We start from the raw sequence: 14358 nt of genomic DNA on the forward strand, positions 1-14358 counted from the left end.
CATGATCCCGGATGCTATCAGTAGGAGGGCCGGAACTTCCCACGAGAAAGAGAGGTCTAAAGAGGTCTTTATTAAAAACCCAGATGCCGTGTCAAGATTCGGCAATTTAATTGCTAATGAGATTAGCGTGCGTTTCCTCCTCGGATCCGGGACATTGATGAGTTCGCGATGCGTTCGCGACAGCCTATATATTTATTATCAAACGTCGTCTCTCTTATTCATAGACGGGTTCTGCACGCCCGTCAGTCTCGTTCTTCAAGATCGCAAGGACAAATCGTTCTTATTCAACGTCGTCGACACGCCAGGCAAGAAAAAAATGTTTAGTCCCGCCTATCGAATTTTCCCTCGATCTAATTTGCCTAACTACAGGTCCTCGGTGCTCGCGCAACACCCCGTACTCGGTCGCAAGTCGTCCGACGCTTTTTGCACGTCGTCTCGCTTCGCGCCACGATGACAATGGACCGTGACGAAGAAGAAGAAGGGTAAGAACAACGTTAGAAGACCGATACTATTTATACATCTTGTTTTTCTTGACGACCTATAGGAAAATGATGATGGCTCACAAAAGGCCATCCATATACGGGATCAATTTCTCCGATTTTCTCCGCGTGCTGCTGCCTTCATTCGGGCAAGATCGCCCGTTCCAAGACGATAACGGCGGCGAGGACGCGATCGACGACGTAAGCTATCATCCGCGTCAGGAAGACGCCCTTTTCTCGGGGGGGGATTCACGCGTTGTCGTATCCGTAGATTCTTCCGTGGCCTCGTCGTCATCATCGCTTCGCCGAAGACGGTGAGAGACGCGCTTCGCGATTAGGATTAGAAGCAAGAATGACGTCTTTCGTCGTCGCAGCTGGAGAAGAGAAGCCGATCGATTTTTTCCCTTCTCTTCGATGCCGCGCAGCGCTCCGCGAAGAGTTGTCCGAAATCAAGTAGAGTCGATCGTTCGATAGCGAAATATTCTAAGGTGCGCGCCGCTTTAGATCGGTGGCAATCGATCCACATTGAGCACATTCGGCGGGTTCGTTTTTTTTTTTTGGAGGGGAGGAGGGGATTTTTAATTATTGATTCGTTCAGATTTTGAAATTGATTGACGGGTCGCCGTCGGAAATTTTATCAGATTTGAATAGGAAGTTTGGAGAGTCTGGGCTCATGCCGGGAATCGTTGACGCCGTCGATTACAAAAAGGAGTGGAGTTCGGATCTCGATCCGAAAATTCTTACTGTATGCATACACATGATAATGAACGCAAGTTTGGCATTTTTTTGCTTGTTTCAGTTTCTCAGACGAAATAGGCCGCCCGTCGAAATAACGCAACCTCCTTCTCTCGACATGTACACGGTCCTGCTGAAGACGAGACGTCGACTCCTTCATGAACTCGGCAGCGAAAAAAGGTATAGAGACAGAGGCACGTCTTTTGATCAAATATTTGTATTTTTTTAATTAAATCAGAAAAACCGTCGAATTTTTTCTCTCTCGCTCCAATGGACGTCGACGCGCCGACCGCGTCCGGCGACAGCGTCCTGCCAACGCGCAAGTGTTTCGTTTGCCTCGAAACGTCGAGCAATCAGGCGGACGCGTACGAGATGGTGAACGGCAATCTCGGCGACTATTGGCAGGCGGGCGCCGGCCGACAGGGAAAGAACTGGATACGAATTTACGTCAAGCCGAACGTCATCGTTCATCGATTGGACGTTGACGTGCTCCCGTCGGATCACAGTTTCGTTCCGTCGACGATCGAGGTGACGGCGGGAAGTGACGCGAGGGGCATGAAGCAGCTCGCCGACGTCAAGATAGCGAAGGGGGTCGCCGGAAGGATATCGCTCCTGCGGAACTGTCGTCGACACTATCCCGTCATTGTCGTCGGTTTTCGGCACAATCAGAACGGCGGTTCGGACATTCGGATTCGATGTCTCGTCATGAAAGGCGTCCAGTTAGTAGTAGTCCCCCCTTTCTATTATCATTGGAGCAAATTTTGATTACTTTTTTAGTGTTGGAGGTGTGGGGCAGGAGACGACTGTCTTCGACTCGTCGGCGCTGTGGATTTTCAGCATGATTCGTTCGGTCGCGTCCGTGGCGATGCCGACGAGTTCGCAGCTGCGTGACACTCTGTTGCGACAATCGAGGCGCGTGTTGATTTCCATTAATGTATTTATTGATTTTTTTTCTTCTTTTAGATTGGCTGTCAATGGGATGCCGCCGCTCTCTATAGCGCCGGCTTCCTCCGAGCGTCCCGCTCTTCTTTCCGAGTCGATACTGAATGCAGTGAATGACTTTCTCGAGAATCTGCTCCAGGGAGTTTCTGCAGGAAATCCCGAAATTGAGCTCTCCGTCGTGCCTCTGCTTCGCCAGTTGGCAGAAAGCGCGGAACTCGCCTTTCAGGCCAATAGTGAGTTATATGTAAATGTGCTTGGGCTCGAATAGCTGCGCTCTCTCAGCCGAAATATTGGACCTGGAAATGGTCTACAACGACGGCGGCGAAAAAGGTCAAGACACGGCTATTGGCAACATTCTGGAGACGCCTTGGAGCTCGAAAGGTAACCTGCACGCAAGGATATATTGCACTTGATTAGTAATCCTTGTTTCCTTGCTTACAGCCTATCTCTCAGCCGACGGAAAGGTTCAAGTGAACATCGTTTTTCAGTGCGCCGATTCGCTTCGCATTGAAGCGACGTCTTTCTCGCTAAAGGCAACGAATTCTCGCGAAACGAGAACGGGTTTTTATAGCGGACCCGTCTTTTTTAGACTGTTCGCGGAGCTAACGGAGTCAGAAACGGTCTCATTCTCGTCTGCACCATCAAAGGGTACGTTCTCTCGTCAGCTTCCCTTCTCATTCGTTTTCCGTACAGGGAATTCAAGGAGGAAGAGTTCGCCGAAACTTTGGCCTCGTACAATCATTGGGGTCGGGAAGAGTATGAAGCCTTTCGGAACCAGTGCGGATTTGAGAAAGCTAGCCCCGCGTGCTCTTTTGGTATTCTCTTCTCGTAGATCGCTCGATAGCCAATCGAAAGGAAGTCTTTATCCCGTCGCTTACTTTGAAACGGCTCCTGAAATGTAGATTTAAAAAATATTAATAATAAATAATGATGCTCTATTGACCTCTAGGGACGACATTGAAATTCCTATTGATGACGTCAGACCAGGCAGAGTAGGTTACGTTATTGACTGTATTTGGACGTGCGTCCAACGTCGTTCTCTTCTCCAGTATTACATAGTGAAGATTGTTGGTCCTCGTTCGGAAACAGCCGAAAGAATTGGACTCGTCAACGTTCGTTGCCATGGCTATCGCGACGTTTCAGATGGCATTGAAGACAGTCTGCTTAGTCTCGTACGTTTGATTTTTTCGCCAATAATTTCTCCGTACTAGCGAGCTTATCTGTATAGAAGTGTCAAGCTGCTCTTCCTGACTTGAGCCAAGTGGACGTGCCGTTTCCGTCTGACAAAACGGCTCTGCATCTTTTGGCTTTTGCCGCGTCTATGGCCGATAGCTTAGTCAGTTCTTACGTCGTTTTCGGATCAATTCTGTATTGATTCTTTTTTTTTGTATAGCTTTGCGTTTCAAAACAGCAGAGAGTCGATCGAGTATCTCCAGCAAAAGTACTTTTTTTCTAATTGAATGCCGATTGTTTTCATCACTTCCTCAGGATCCTTGTCTGGACGTCGACGGCGTGACACTGCGACTCTACTGGGACGTCTATAGTACCCTTTTGGACAAGTAAAGACACGTGCACACTACGCGGTGACCTCGATCATCGTCTCTACTGTTTTAGGTCTGATTTTCGTCACGAAGCGGCTCGCTTCTATTTCCTTCGTCTTCTCAAATACCTTCTCCCGCATCTCAGCATGCCGAACAGCAAAGAAAGAGAAGATTGGCGACGAGACCGAAACGTAAGAGATGAGAGAGGAAAAATCGAGTTTTCGTGCACTCTACCGATCGACGTCATCCAAAGGCTCATCAGCTATTGACCTGCGACGTCTATCAGCACCTGAGCGACATCGTCGACAGTCCGAATCTCTATCGAAGCAGCGTTCAGCAGATCGCGACGACGGTCATCGTCGAAGGCGCCCAAGTCTTTTTTTCCGACGACGAGACGAGACGCTTTCACATGAACAAAGTCATCACGTCACTCAAAGTGAATGACGACATTGTGCGAGATTTTTTTCCTAATCATAACGACGTTCTCAGGAGAACATACGAACGCCGTCGCAGAGTTTGACGTTCGAGTCGCTCTATCGCTTCTATACAACTCTCGACGCCGACAGCTTGCTCGGCTTGCCGCAAGGCCTCGTCGAAGTGAGTGGGATTCGATCACGGAGTCAATTTTAATTGGGTTTCTCTCTCTCTCTAAGGCGAATTTCACCGGTAAAGAGGCTCTGGGAATTTTGTCGACGTTGGCTCGGGTCGCCGAGGCAGAGGTTCGTCGACGCAGTGAAGAGACTTTTTAGTCGATTTTTTTTGGTTTAGGCCGAAAAGTGGCTGACTCCCGGTCATCCTCCAGTGCACCGTCCCAGCGATCTCGTTCAGCTTTTGTGCGCGTTGCAGAGGAGCTTGTGCATGTGGGCGTACGGGCAGCTGACGAGCGGCGCAGCGACGGACGAACAGCGGCACGCCGTCGGAATGGTCATGATGAAATGTAAGGAAAACGCGCGATTTTTTTCTGTCGATTTTAATTAATGAAATCGCAGATACGCAAATTTTGACCGACTGTTCGTATCGTCTTTTGGAGAGAGTGAAAGCGTTTGAGAAGAAGACGGTAGGAGCAATAAACGTTCGTAATAAATTAGCTAACCTCGAAGAGAAATTCTTTAGACTGTGTACGTCGAAAGATTGAACACAATCGGGCGACCACGTGCCTTTTATCTCGTCGGTCTTGGTATGATGGTACCGTGCGTATCAGCAATACGAGCCAATCTCGTTCCATTCATGCTGGAACAGTTGGGCAACGGTGCTGAAAAACGACGTGTCATGGATAAATTCGTCAGCGTCTGCTACTTTGTAATTAACGTTGGAGCAACTTTATCAAACGTACTCGCATTTGGACTTCAACGGCGAAGAGGTCCCGGGAAAAAAACGGAAGTGAATACGGGCTTCTTTTGGATTTATTTGGCTGTGCCTATGTGTCTCCTAGTGGCATTGATTATACTTTTCACGTGGCGAAAACGCTATCGAATCTCCAGAAAACGAGACTTTCACTACAACCTCAAATTACGATCAATACTATCAACAGCATGTGGATGCTATAAAGAAACATATCCAAATACTGATGATGCGGAGAAGCGGAAGAAGAATGGATATCGTCGTCGACTCGCCGTCATTGTACCTGTAGTTGGCTCCCTCGTCGCTTACAACGTTGTCTACGGTCAGATGAGCAGCTCTTTCGTTGATCAGGCATTTCACTTGAAACTCTACAACGAAAAGGCGTTTCAAGACTTTACCGTAAATGCCAGCCTCGTTAACTGCAGCGGACCTAATCATCGGAACTACGTACTGCCACCGTCTGTGGTCACTTTCTTTAACACGGGCGCCATCGTTCTTTTTGTACCCGCCGTTTGGTGGATCGTCTATCCGATCTATGAACGCGTTTCCGGAAAGGAGTTCAGCATGATGAATTGCATTTTCTGGGGCATGATTTTTGCCATGATTGCCGTCCTGAGCGCCATGTGCGTCGAAGTGGCGCGTCGACTGAGCAGCGCTGACTTTCACTATGCGTACGTATGCACGCGATTTGCTGATACTGAGTGTCTGAATAATTTTGGCTTCCGCTGTCATTTATTTATTTATCCTGCATAGCGTGCGCACGAGTACATGCCTGATGCCTCCCCAAACGCTAAGAAGCAAAGAGTGAGCCAAGAAAGCTACCAAAGCATTGCATTGCGAGATAACTTGTACTGGCCAGGCAATGGGATGAAGATGACGACGTTATCGACGTCGATATCGTCGACATCGAAAAGCGACGCGAAATGCAGAAATACTACGTAAGCTGAAGCAACGACGAGACTCACAAGCAAAGAGAATCATCGTTTCGCATCGTTCGCAGGTCTACGTTATCGAGGTGGCGTTGAGAAATTTGCGATGCTGGATGAAGGAACTCCATTTTTACACGTGTTCCTTAGGAGATAACCACGCTACGTTTGACGACTTGTATTACAGCATACCGAGAATGCTCAACTTTCAAATGTTTGGATATCCGCTCTTGTCGGATCAGACATATGTGGTTTTATTGGTCGGTGGAGTACACACATAGATTCATATAGCGTCGTCATCTCGTTTCTCCTATAGGTGATACAAATGAGGAGCTGTGCGGTCGTTGGATGCAACTGGGCGTCGCTCTGTTTCTCCAACGCCGAGTCGTTCAAAGCGGCCCCACTCAAGTCGCTGGGATCCATCAATTTGGATGACCCCGATTCTGCATTGGGGGAGAGCGTACAGACGACGCGTTCGAACGCCGTCGACGACGACGACGACGATTCTCCGCCCGAGTATAGACGCAATTCATCGGCAAGGGAATTAGCTCCTCAAAGAGGGCTGCTTTAGAGCTGACGAAAAATCTTGAGGAGGCCGGCTTGCAGATGCTCTTAGCCGGTTGCCGTTGGCGTGTAAGGCAGAGTCTCAAGCAAGGGCTCTATCTCGACAAAGTTGGGTCGGATCTTTTTTTTGTCACGATTCACGATGCTGTAGTATTTGCTCAGACTGGGCTTAGACTGATGTGTAAGAGCGGCAGTGGTGAGGTGAGTTGTCAACCGGCTGACGAGGCTGTAGAAGGGTCTGGTGACAAGAGTTCCTCTATTTCTAGTACTCAGAGCAATATTCTTTCCGAAACTAGATTTTTTTGAATGTTCACGTTGTAGAAGAGAGTGGAGAAATAGGATTGAAAATTTTTTTCCAGTGGCGCAACTAGACAGGCATAAACGGGGTCAGACCGGAGCGGTAAATGTCATTGGGCAAACACACAATTCAATATCTAACTAATTGTTTTTGAGCACCCCGCCGGTTTATGTGTATCTGAGCGCATGCGCAATCGATGTTTGCTAGACTACGGAGTACAACTTAGTACAACTCGGATCCCGTCCTACTTTAGCGATCCTTCATTCTAGTTTCTTGCTCTATGATTTAAACTATAGTCGATTGACAATGTGGAAGGTTCGTGAGCTCGGCGACAAGATGTAAGCCGTTTTCGAAACGCGTCACTCCCGAACGTCTTATCTCCCCCGCACATAGCGCCAACGTAGTGTTGAACTACACCGAAGTCGAAACGAAGGTTCGCGAGGCAACGAACGACGAAACGTGGGGTCCCCACGGCACGCTCATGCAAGAAATCGCGAAATTCACATTCACCTACGAACACTTTCGCGAAGTCATGGCAATGCTCTGCAAACGAATGCTCGAAAACAATCCCAAGCACTGGCGACGTTGCTACAAGGTACGAAATAGATCGTCGCTAGTTTTATCCAGGCCGAATGCCGGATCCTTCTCGAAGGCGCTTCTCCTATTGGCCTATTTGCTTCGGAACGGGAGCGAACGAGTCGTTTCGAGCGCACGCGATCATCTCTACGATATGCGACCTCTCGAAGACTTTCAGTATCGCGGCGATCGCGGCAAGGATCAGGGAATCAACGGTAAAAGGGAACTACACGGTTTCGTGCCACGCCTTCATCTCTCGCAATGTAGTGCGTCAAAAGGCGAGGGAGGTCATGGGACTGCTGCAGGACGACGAGAAAATACGCGAAGAGCGAAAGAAGGCGAAAAAGTCGAGGGATAAATATGGCGTTTCATCTGACCAATTCCAAAGGGGTTACGGTAAATTAATTCGTAGATGATAAACAGTGTTATAAATCGTTACTTTTAGGCGATTACGGCGATGACGCCGATGAGCCCAGGCGCTGCGGGCGGGATCGTTACGATGAATATGACGACGATGACGACTACGATAGTGATTTTGTACAGTACATGTGTTTTTATGTGTTATACGGGCTTTTGTGCACGCGAACCATGCCGAAGTCGAAGCGAGCGAAACTCAGTAATTCGCCACTGCACGCTCTTTGTTTCTAATACTCGTGACTAGTTTCTCTTCCGCGAACGAAAAAGAAAGGGGTCGAACGGCGAGCGCTTTTCTTTTTTTCTAAGGAAAATGTACGAGATTTGGGATTTACTGTGATTATTGACATGCGAACAAGGGATTTTGGTGCTATGAGAAGTTTGTTGAAAATATTGCAGGTAGTTTTTTGATGTTTGTGTGTAGGTTTTCTCTAAACTTTTCCTCTTTTTTAGAGATCGTTTTCAGCTGAAATTCACATGGTCTATGTCGTGAAACCGGACGGATTTTGGCAGAATCGTCGCGCTTCTGTTATGAGCACCAGAAAATATGCATTCGAGGTGAATTTGCATAAAACGTTGAATAAATGAAATCGTACGAAGGTCTATAAGGTTGCAATGTTCTCCCAGCCAGGAGATCTCCGACGACATTTTCATCCCATGCAGTTGACAACCGATTTGCAAGGGGAACCGAACCACGATCAAGAAGCATGGGTCATGATGCAAATGGTACTATGGAGATATATTAGCATTACAGAATCTCATTAGCACTAGAACTGGATCCTTTCGTAGTATAGATTACTATATACAGTACAGGGACAGCTTTTCAGACTATGGAGAGCTTAGTCACTATACAAAAGATACTCTAATAGGCACAGGGGTTGTGGTAGGGATCTTTATTGATCAATGACCTTTGAGCCACTGGCGCTATCTTCCCTTTCTAATATTTATATATCCGTGTCTCTAATAATGGATTATTGACCTTTTGTTTCTTCTATTGATAGATGATGGAATCTTTGCATAACGACGTCATGGATCTTGGAACTCGTTATGTGAAGTGGAATGCGATGTTGACGAGGTCCGGGGTGTCGTCTCTGACTGAGAGCGAGATCGAGGCTCAACTCTCCAAGCATTTAACCATAGAGCGTCTTTTGAATGCGACGAATGTCAAAGCGTTTCGGGAACGATTTCGGGAAATTATCGTCGAGCTGGATCGGCAAAACAAAGCGCGCGGAATCGTGAATCCGGACTTTGAAGCGGAGAAAATGAAACTGGAGGATCTGATTGGAAAGTTGGATGCGAAGAGGAAGCGCATGGAAGGAGCGTGGCAGGCAAAAATTGAGACGCTCAAAAACTGCTTGCAGAGAAAACAACTCGACGAAAAAATAGAAAAGGTAAACAACGAAAGAGAAAAGAGGAGCCCCCGTTATACCTATTCCATTTTTCAGCTCATTGAATGGTATGACGAGAAAGCAGATATTTTTGAAAGAGAAATGGGAGACGTCGGACAGTCTCTCGAAGACGCAAAGCTCATTTTAGACGAACTAGAGGAGGTCAAAGCAGAAGCGAAAGTGATCAACTACGTTGCACAGCAGTGCATCAAATAGTTATTAATTCTTTTCAGAAAACTGAAGTCATGGTGAAAGATGTGATTCTATAGTGCGATTCACTCGACTGATCGTCCGAACAAGATCGTCTCCTCGTTTTTCAAATGATCATCAAAATGGCCGACGTCAATACGCCGGCAAAACCGCATCCGATTCAAGTGCGCTGGACGGAGTTGATATCGCGCGAGTTCTACGCCCAAGGCGACGACGAGAAACGACTCGGTATGCCCGTCGAGCAATTCATGGATCGCGACGAGCCCAATTTGGCTCGACTTCAAGTCGGTTTCATTCGAAATCTCGTCGCTCCTCTCTATAACGATTTTTAATTTTTTAATTTTATATTACAGTAGTACTGTACACTGTTTTGATGAGGTAACTGAAAAAGCGCCAAAAAAATGTACCAGAGAGAGAAAGACAGACACAGACACCTAAAGTCCCGTATATTGTAGGGTAACGCCTTTTCCCTTGATTTTCCTTGAAAAGCCGTTTACCCTACCCGGACATACGGGCATCAGACAAAAGCAATAGATTAATACCGCTGTATCAGCCCAATGTTCACAACCACAACGCGTTGAAATATTATTAGAATATTCAATCATATTGTATATCTGCAAAGACTACCAGCAAAGACTACATGCACTAAGCGAAACGTCCACGCAATTACAGCAAAGTTCAGTTCTAATACATCTAGATCTCATTGTCGGAATCTAACATTCGCGTCGTCTCGTTGTCCCGCCGTCGTCCGGCATCCAATCCAACGATCCCAGCATGCCCATTACGCAGCACAACGTCCTCGCCCTCGTCATCATCATCCTCGTCCTCCTCTCTCTCAACGTGCTTCATGTACTGCTGATAGGCGGGCGCAAAATTGTGCACGGCGTCGCTGACGTGTCGGTGGGATTGAGCCTGTGGCGAATATTCGACGAGATCCCTTTCATCGGTATGCCGCGCCCCTCCTCGTCTTTACGCCGACTTAGATAGACCTTGTGCGGAAAGGCGCACCAGAGAAGAATGGCGGCAAAGAACATTTCAATTGTTATGATGAAATTTTGTATCGCCGTCGCTAGGGATTCCTGTCCGACTGTTTTGCCCGTGACGTCGACGGCTGATTTGATGAGGCCAACTTCTTCGGCGACGGCAAGTGCAACACCTGCAGGTAGATACATAATTAGCCAATTTTTCAAATGAATAAAAGTTCTTTCCTTGCCAAAAGGAGAGGAATACTACAGATTTGACGGCTAGAAATTTCAAGACAGGTTTGTGGGGTCTAAGTATTTTCTTTGTGGCACAATAGAATAGGACCAAAGCGTAGAGAGCCAATGTGATGGATATATTGTAGGCAAGCATTTCATACAGATAAGCATGATTAAGACTAGAATAGAAAGAGCAGTTCAGGCCATCTTTTGATTTATGAAGTGTTGCCTAATAAAAATATAGTTAACTTTGATTTAATGATGATGATGATAGTCCTATATATAGTTTAATTAAATACATTGATAAAAAGCCTTAAGGACGTTTGCCTACTTTTCCAAGCTTCATCAAAAGGTGTCATCTTCTTCTTTCGTTGCTGTTGTTGCTGTTGTTGTTGTTGCCAACGTCGTTTCTGCCTGCGAGCGAGTCTCAATACTAAGAAAACAATAACCAAAATTTTTCCCCGAACACCAGGGCGCGCGCGGGCTTCGCCCGCGCGCGCCCTGGTGGGAGGGGCTCTCAAACGTGATCGCCCAGAAACCAAAGTGTGTGTGTGTCTGTCTGTCTGTCTGTCTGTCGGTCACGCTCACGTCACAATCGCTCTTAGGCCAATCACACACACAGGTGCCTTTATGACATCACATTCATTGTGATGTCATAATCTCCCGTATTTTGAACAAAATGTACCGAAAAAGGTGACGTCACACTAGATAGTAACCCCGGATTGTGTTCAATAGTTTGCAGCATAGATATAACAATATACTGATATATCTATGCTTGCCCCAAGAATAAATACTATTTAACATAACGGGCACATAACAATGAGCTTATTTACTAACGTTTATCAAGGGAACGCAGTAAAGGAGCACGTTGGGTTTGTCGTGCTGCGAGCGAAGCTCGCAGCACGCAAACCCAACTGCGAGCTGATAATGGGCATCGTGACACGAACACCCGAAGGGGCAGAAGTTAGGACTAGGAAGGGGTAGCTCTGTGTCGCATGAGAGGTAAAATGAGCTAATTGTAGGGTTTTGCAGAAAATAATGCATGCCATGGTTAGGCAGTGTGATGCACATTATGCCCATCAGCTTTCCTAAAATGAGAGTAATAAGAAATAGATACCGTGCTGAGGGTGTTCGGGGATCACATGATGGCTCACAAAAGGCCATCATTATCTAGTTAATAAATAAGGGTGGGTGGGTGGGTCAACGTTTCTCTCACGTCTCTTTCTCTTTTGATTGCATCTTTTTTTAAGATAATCATTGGGTATGGGATCCCTTTTCCCCATCTTTTCTCTTCTCCTTATCTCGCGATCCGCTTCAAGTTTTCTCAGCTGCTTCTGTATCAGTTTTTTCTTCATCAGCAAATCTTCGTAATTGATTTCTTCCTCCTCCTCCTCTTCTTCCGTATCTACATCCAAATCACTAGTACTATTGATGAGTGGGGGAACAGTATGCATAGTATCCTCCTCCTTCATCTCTTTCTCTTCTTTCTTCAACATCAAATCATCATTTGTTGTCGATTCTTTCTCCTCTACTAGTGGAAGATGATTGATGGGAGACGTTGGGCGGCGAACATTCTTCTCTTCTTTTCTCATCGTGATGCTGCTACATGATGTACTTGTTACAGAAGCAGAACGTTCTTTATATTCCACTTTTTCTTTTTGAACATTATCAGAGAAAGCAGAAGTCTCCTCCTCCTCCTCCTCCTCTTCCTCCTCCTTCTCCTTGTCGTCAGCATCATCAACGATGATCAACGTATTGCTGCTCTCTGACAGTATCTCCTCTTCCCTCTCACGATGATACGATTCAATTTCTTTCTTTAATTTTATTATTGGTGCCGGCGGAGGGGAAGGCGGAGGTGGTGGTGGTGGTGGTGGAGGTGGAGGAAGAGGACGAGGACGACGAGGAGACGAGGGCTGGCAAGGTGGTAAAGGCAAGAATAGTGTCGTTGGTTGACGTTGTCGTCTTTCTTCAATTGATACCCCAAGCTCTCTATGTAGAAATTCATTTGGGTCTTTCCACGGCGGACTTTCACGACGACGTGGAGATGGAGGAGGTAACGTAGAAGGAGGAGGAGAAGGAGGTTGTCGAATATCATGATGATGACGAGGAGGAGGAGGAGGAAAATCTAAATAACGTTCAGCATCATCAAAACGAAAAAACTTATGGGCAAATTGTCGATCTCTTCCAGACGATTGCGGCTGCGGCGGCGGAGGAGGACGTGGACGTGGACGTGGACGTGGAGGAGGAGCGATCCACGGGTTGTTATCGTGACGAGTCATACGTAACGGTACGACTGGTGGCTGCGGCGGCGGTAGAGGCGGGTCGTAGAAGTAAGAGCGAACGTTGGGAAAACGAAAAGAAGAAGGTGGAGATTGTGAACGTTGAGGAGGAAAAGCCTGGTTCGGTTGAAGCACCGGCGGAGGCGCATTTTGCATCATTAGACGACCTGACGACTGACGAATGCGAAAAGGCGGCGAATAACGCTTATTTCGGAGCCAATTCGCTTGCTCGGCCATCTTTAAAACAATGAAAACATGCGCACGCACGCGTCGGACGCTCGAGTCTTACTTATTCACGCGCTAAAATCGTCGTGTGGGACTCACCGTTGAAGCGGATGAGTAACGTGATAACGGTACAGGTAGTTGTCACCGAATCGCCAAGCGCAGCAAAACCGACGACTCCCGAAGCGACAACGGAAGCTCCGACGACTTCAGAAACGACTCCAGAAACGACACAGAAGCTCCGACTACTCCAGAAACGACAGCGGAAGCTCCGACGACTCCCGAAGCGACAACAGCAGCGCCGACCACACCGACAGAAGTCGTCTTTGGTATTGACACAACGGCTGCCCCCAAATTCATCGAGGTGAGAGAAAAACTTATACGGAGCGCGACCTGCGCATATGGGGCGACCATGCGAGGGTGTAGTCTCATTCGCTAGAGGAATGGTTTAGAGCTACATTAGCCTCCCTTTCTCGGAAGAAAGGGTCAGAGTCAGCCCTTTCCGTCACCGTGGGGTAAAGAATCTGGTATCAGTGAAGATCAATACATAAAACTGAGGATTTTTTGTATCGTTTTCCAGCTTACCAACACGGAGACGAAACAGATTGTGGCAAAGCCAGAAAGCGGTATAATTATTAAATTAAATGTACACCAAAACACTCACTGTTATCATTACTGCTCTAGGGTCACCAGTTCCTCGTCCACCACCACCCCAAAAGCGCACACGTAAAAAGAATCAGTGCCTCAATGTTTCCTATTAACATTCATGAAGTGGTCTAAGAACAGCAGCGAAGGTTTCTCTTCCTCGTCAGCAGATTCTACCTATGTTGGCTGCCCAGTCTAATAAGTGGTGGCTACGAAATTGCCGTGCTATTCAATACGGGAAAGCTAGATCATGTTCCTTTTTACCTGTGTGGCTGGTGAACGCGGCAGCGAATCCCTAACAGGGTCTATTGAATAGCATTGTGTATGGAACGCCAGGTCAGATGAATCTGTTTCGGACGCGAGAGGATAGAACAAGCAAGCCCATGGTATCGCAACCAATGATTACGGACGTCGATGACAATGATGATGAAGATTTCACGAAAAGCGATTCTTGGACGAGCTAAATAAGAATAATTCGTTATGAATTAGTTCATATGTAAATAGATGGTCTGGATGTACCTTTTCTTGTATTAATTAAATATATTTATACGTTTTCCTTGTTGCGTCTGTGCCATGCCAACCGCTTCCTGTTTATTCCT

The 14358-nt window shown here is 47.0% G+C and overlaps 5 protein-coding genes and 1 long non-coding RNA gene across 7 annotated transcripts; 4 read left to right on the forward strand and 2 right to left on the reverse strand.

Annotated features, from left to right (window-relative positions):
- The first annotated feature begins 460 nt into the window (after positions 1–460).
- On the forward strand, positions 461–8376 carry LOC136188088 (uncharacterized). Its single transcript, XM_065975810.1, has 9 exons — positions 461–482; positions 569–680; positions 751–793; positions 854–932; positions 984–1021; positions 1078–1224; positions 1279–1394; positions 1453–1729; positions 8303–8376. The coding sequence occupies exons 6-8, from the start codon at positions 1153–1155 to the stop codon at positions 1697–1699; spliced, it is 435 nt and encodes a 144-aa protein (XP_065831882.1). The 5' UTR covers positions 461–482; positions 569–680; positions 751–793; positions 854–932; positions 984–1021; positions 1078–1152; the 3' UTR covers positions 1700–1729; positions 8303–8376.
- LOC136188086 (zinc finger ZZ-type and EF-hand domain-containing protein 1-like) lies at positions 1738–6870 on the forward strand. Of its 2 annotated transcripts, XM_065975806.1 has the most exons (23): positions 1738–1933; positions 1992–2126; positions 2178–2389; positions 2439–2537; positions 2598–2689; positions 2746–2804; positions 2850–2933; positions 2989–3054; positions 3106–3148; positions 3206–3328; positions 3385–3492; positions 3550–3597; positions 3645–3715; positions 3771–3888; positions 3951–4133; positions 4187–4294; positions 4351–4416; positions 4466–4634; positions 4687–4754; positions 4811–5842; positions 5898–5976; positions 6039–6224; positions 6281–6870. In XM_065975806.1, the coding sequence occupies exons 1-20, from the start codon at positions 1770–1772 to the stop codon at positions 5789–5791; spliced, it is 2997 nt and encodes a 998-aa protein (XP_065831878.1). In that variant the 5' UTR covers positions 1738–1769; the 3' UTR covers positions 5792–5842; positions 5898–5976; positions 6039–6224; positions 6281–6870. The 2 variants fall into 2 exon arrangements, with proteins under 2 accessions (XP_065831878.1, XP_065831880.1); XM_065975808.1 differs by lacking the exons at positions 5898–5976; positions 6039–6224; positions 6281–6870 and having other exon boundaries at positions 4811–4874; positions 4937–5083.
- On the forward strand, positions 7053–9789 carry LOC136188087 (uncharacterized). Its single transcript, XM_065975809.1, has 11 exons — positions 7053–7164; positions 7220–7421; positions 7479–7617; positions 7670–7798; positions 7848–8018; positions 8064–8215; positions 8270–8374; positions 8426–8542; positions 8818–9207; positions 9262–9384; positions 9438–9789. The coding sequence occupies exons 1-11, from the start codon at positions 7133–7135 to the stop codon at positions 9471–9473; spliced, it is 1596 nt and encodes a 531-aa protein (XP_065831881.1). The 5' UTR covers positions 7053–7132; the 3' UTR covers positions 9474–9789.
- A 318-nt stretch (positions 9790–10107) lies between these two features.
- On the reverse strand, positions 10108–10586 carry LOC136188390 (transmembrane protein 184A-like). Its single transcript, XM_065976140.1, has 2 exons — positions 10404–10586; positions 10108–10326 (listed from the first exon to the last, which is right to left on the reverse strand). The coding sequence occupies exons 1-2, from the start codon at positions 10584–10586 to the stop codon at positions 10108–10110; spliced, it is 402 nt and encodes a 133-aa protein (XP_065832212.1).
- A 201-nt stretch (positions 10587–10787) lies between these two features.
- Positions 10788–13474, reverse strand: LOC136187893 (bromodomain-containing protein 4-like). The gene is made up of 4 exons (XM_065975607.1): positions 13182–13474; positions 11830–13129; positions 10945–11046; positions 10788–10889 (listed from the first exon to the last, which is right to left on the reverse strand). The coding sequence occupies exons 2-4, from the start codon at positions 13127–13129 to the stop codon at positions 10858–10860; spliced, it is 1434 nt and encodes a 477-aa protein (XP_065831679.1). The 5' UTR covers positions 13182–13474; the 3' UTR covers positions 10788–10857.
- On the forward strand, positions 13198–14260 carry LOC136187894 (uncharacterized). The gene is made up of 3 exons (XR_010670024.1): positions 13198–13629; positions 13695–13740; positions 13799–14260. It is a non-coding gene; the product is annotated as an uncharacterized lncRNA (long non-coding RNA).
- The last annotated feature ends 98 nt before the right edge of the window (positions 14261–14358 follow it).

Source organism: Oscarella lobularis, chromosome 6 (assembly GCF_947507565.1).
Source record: "Oscarella lobularis chromosome 6, ooOscLobu1.1, whole genome shotgun sequence".
In the NCBI taxonomy this organism is placed as follows: domain Eukaryota; kingdom Metazoa; phylum Porifera; class Homoscleromorpha; order Homosclerophorida; family Oscarellidae; genus Oscarella; species Oscarella lobularis.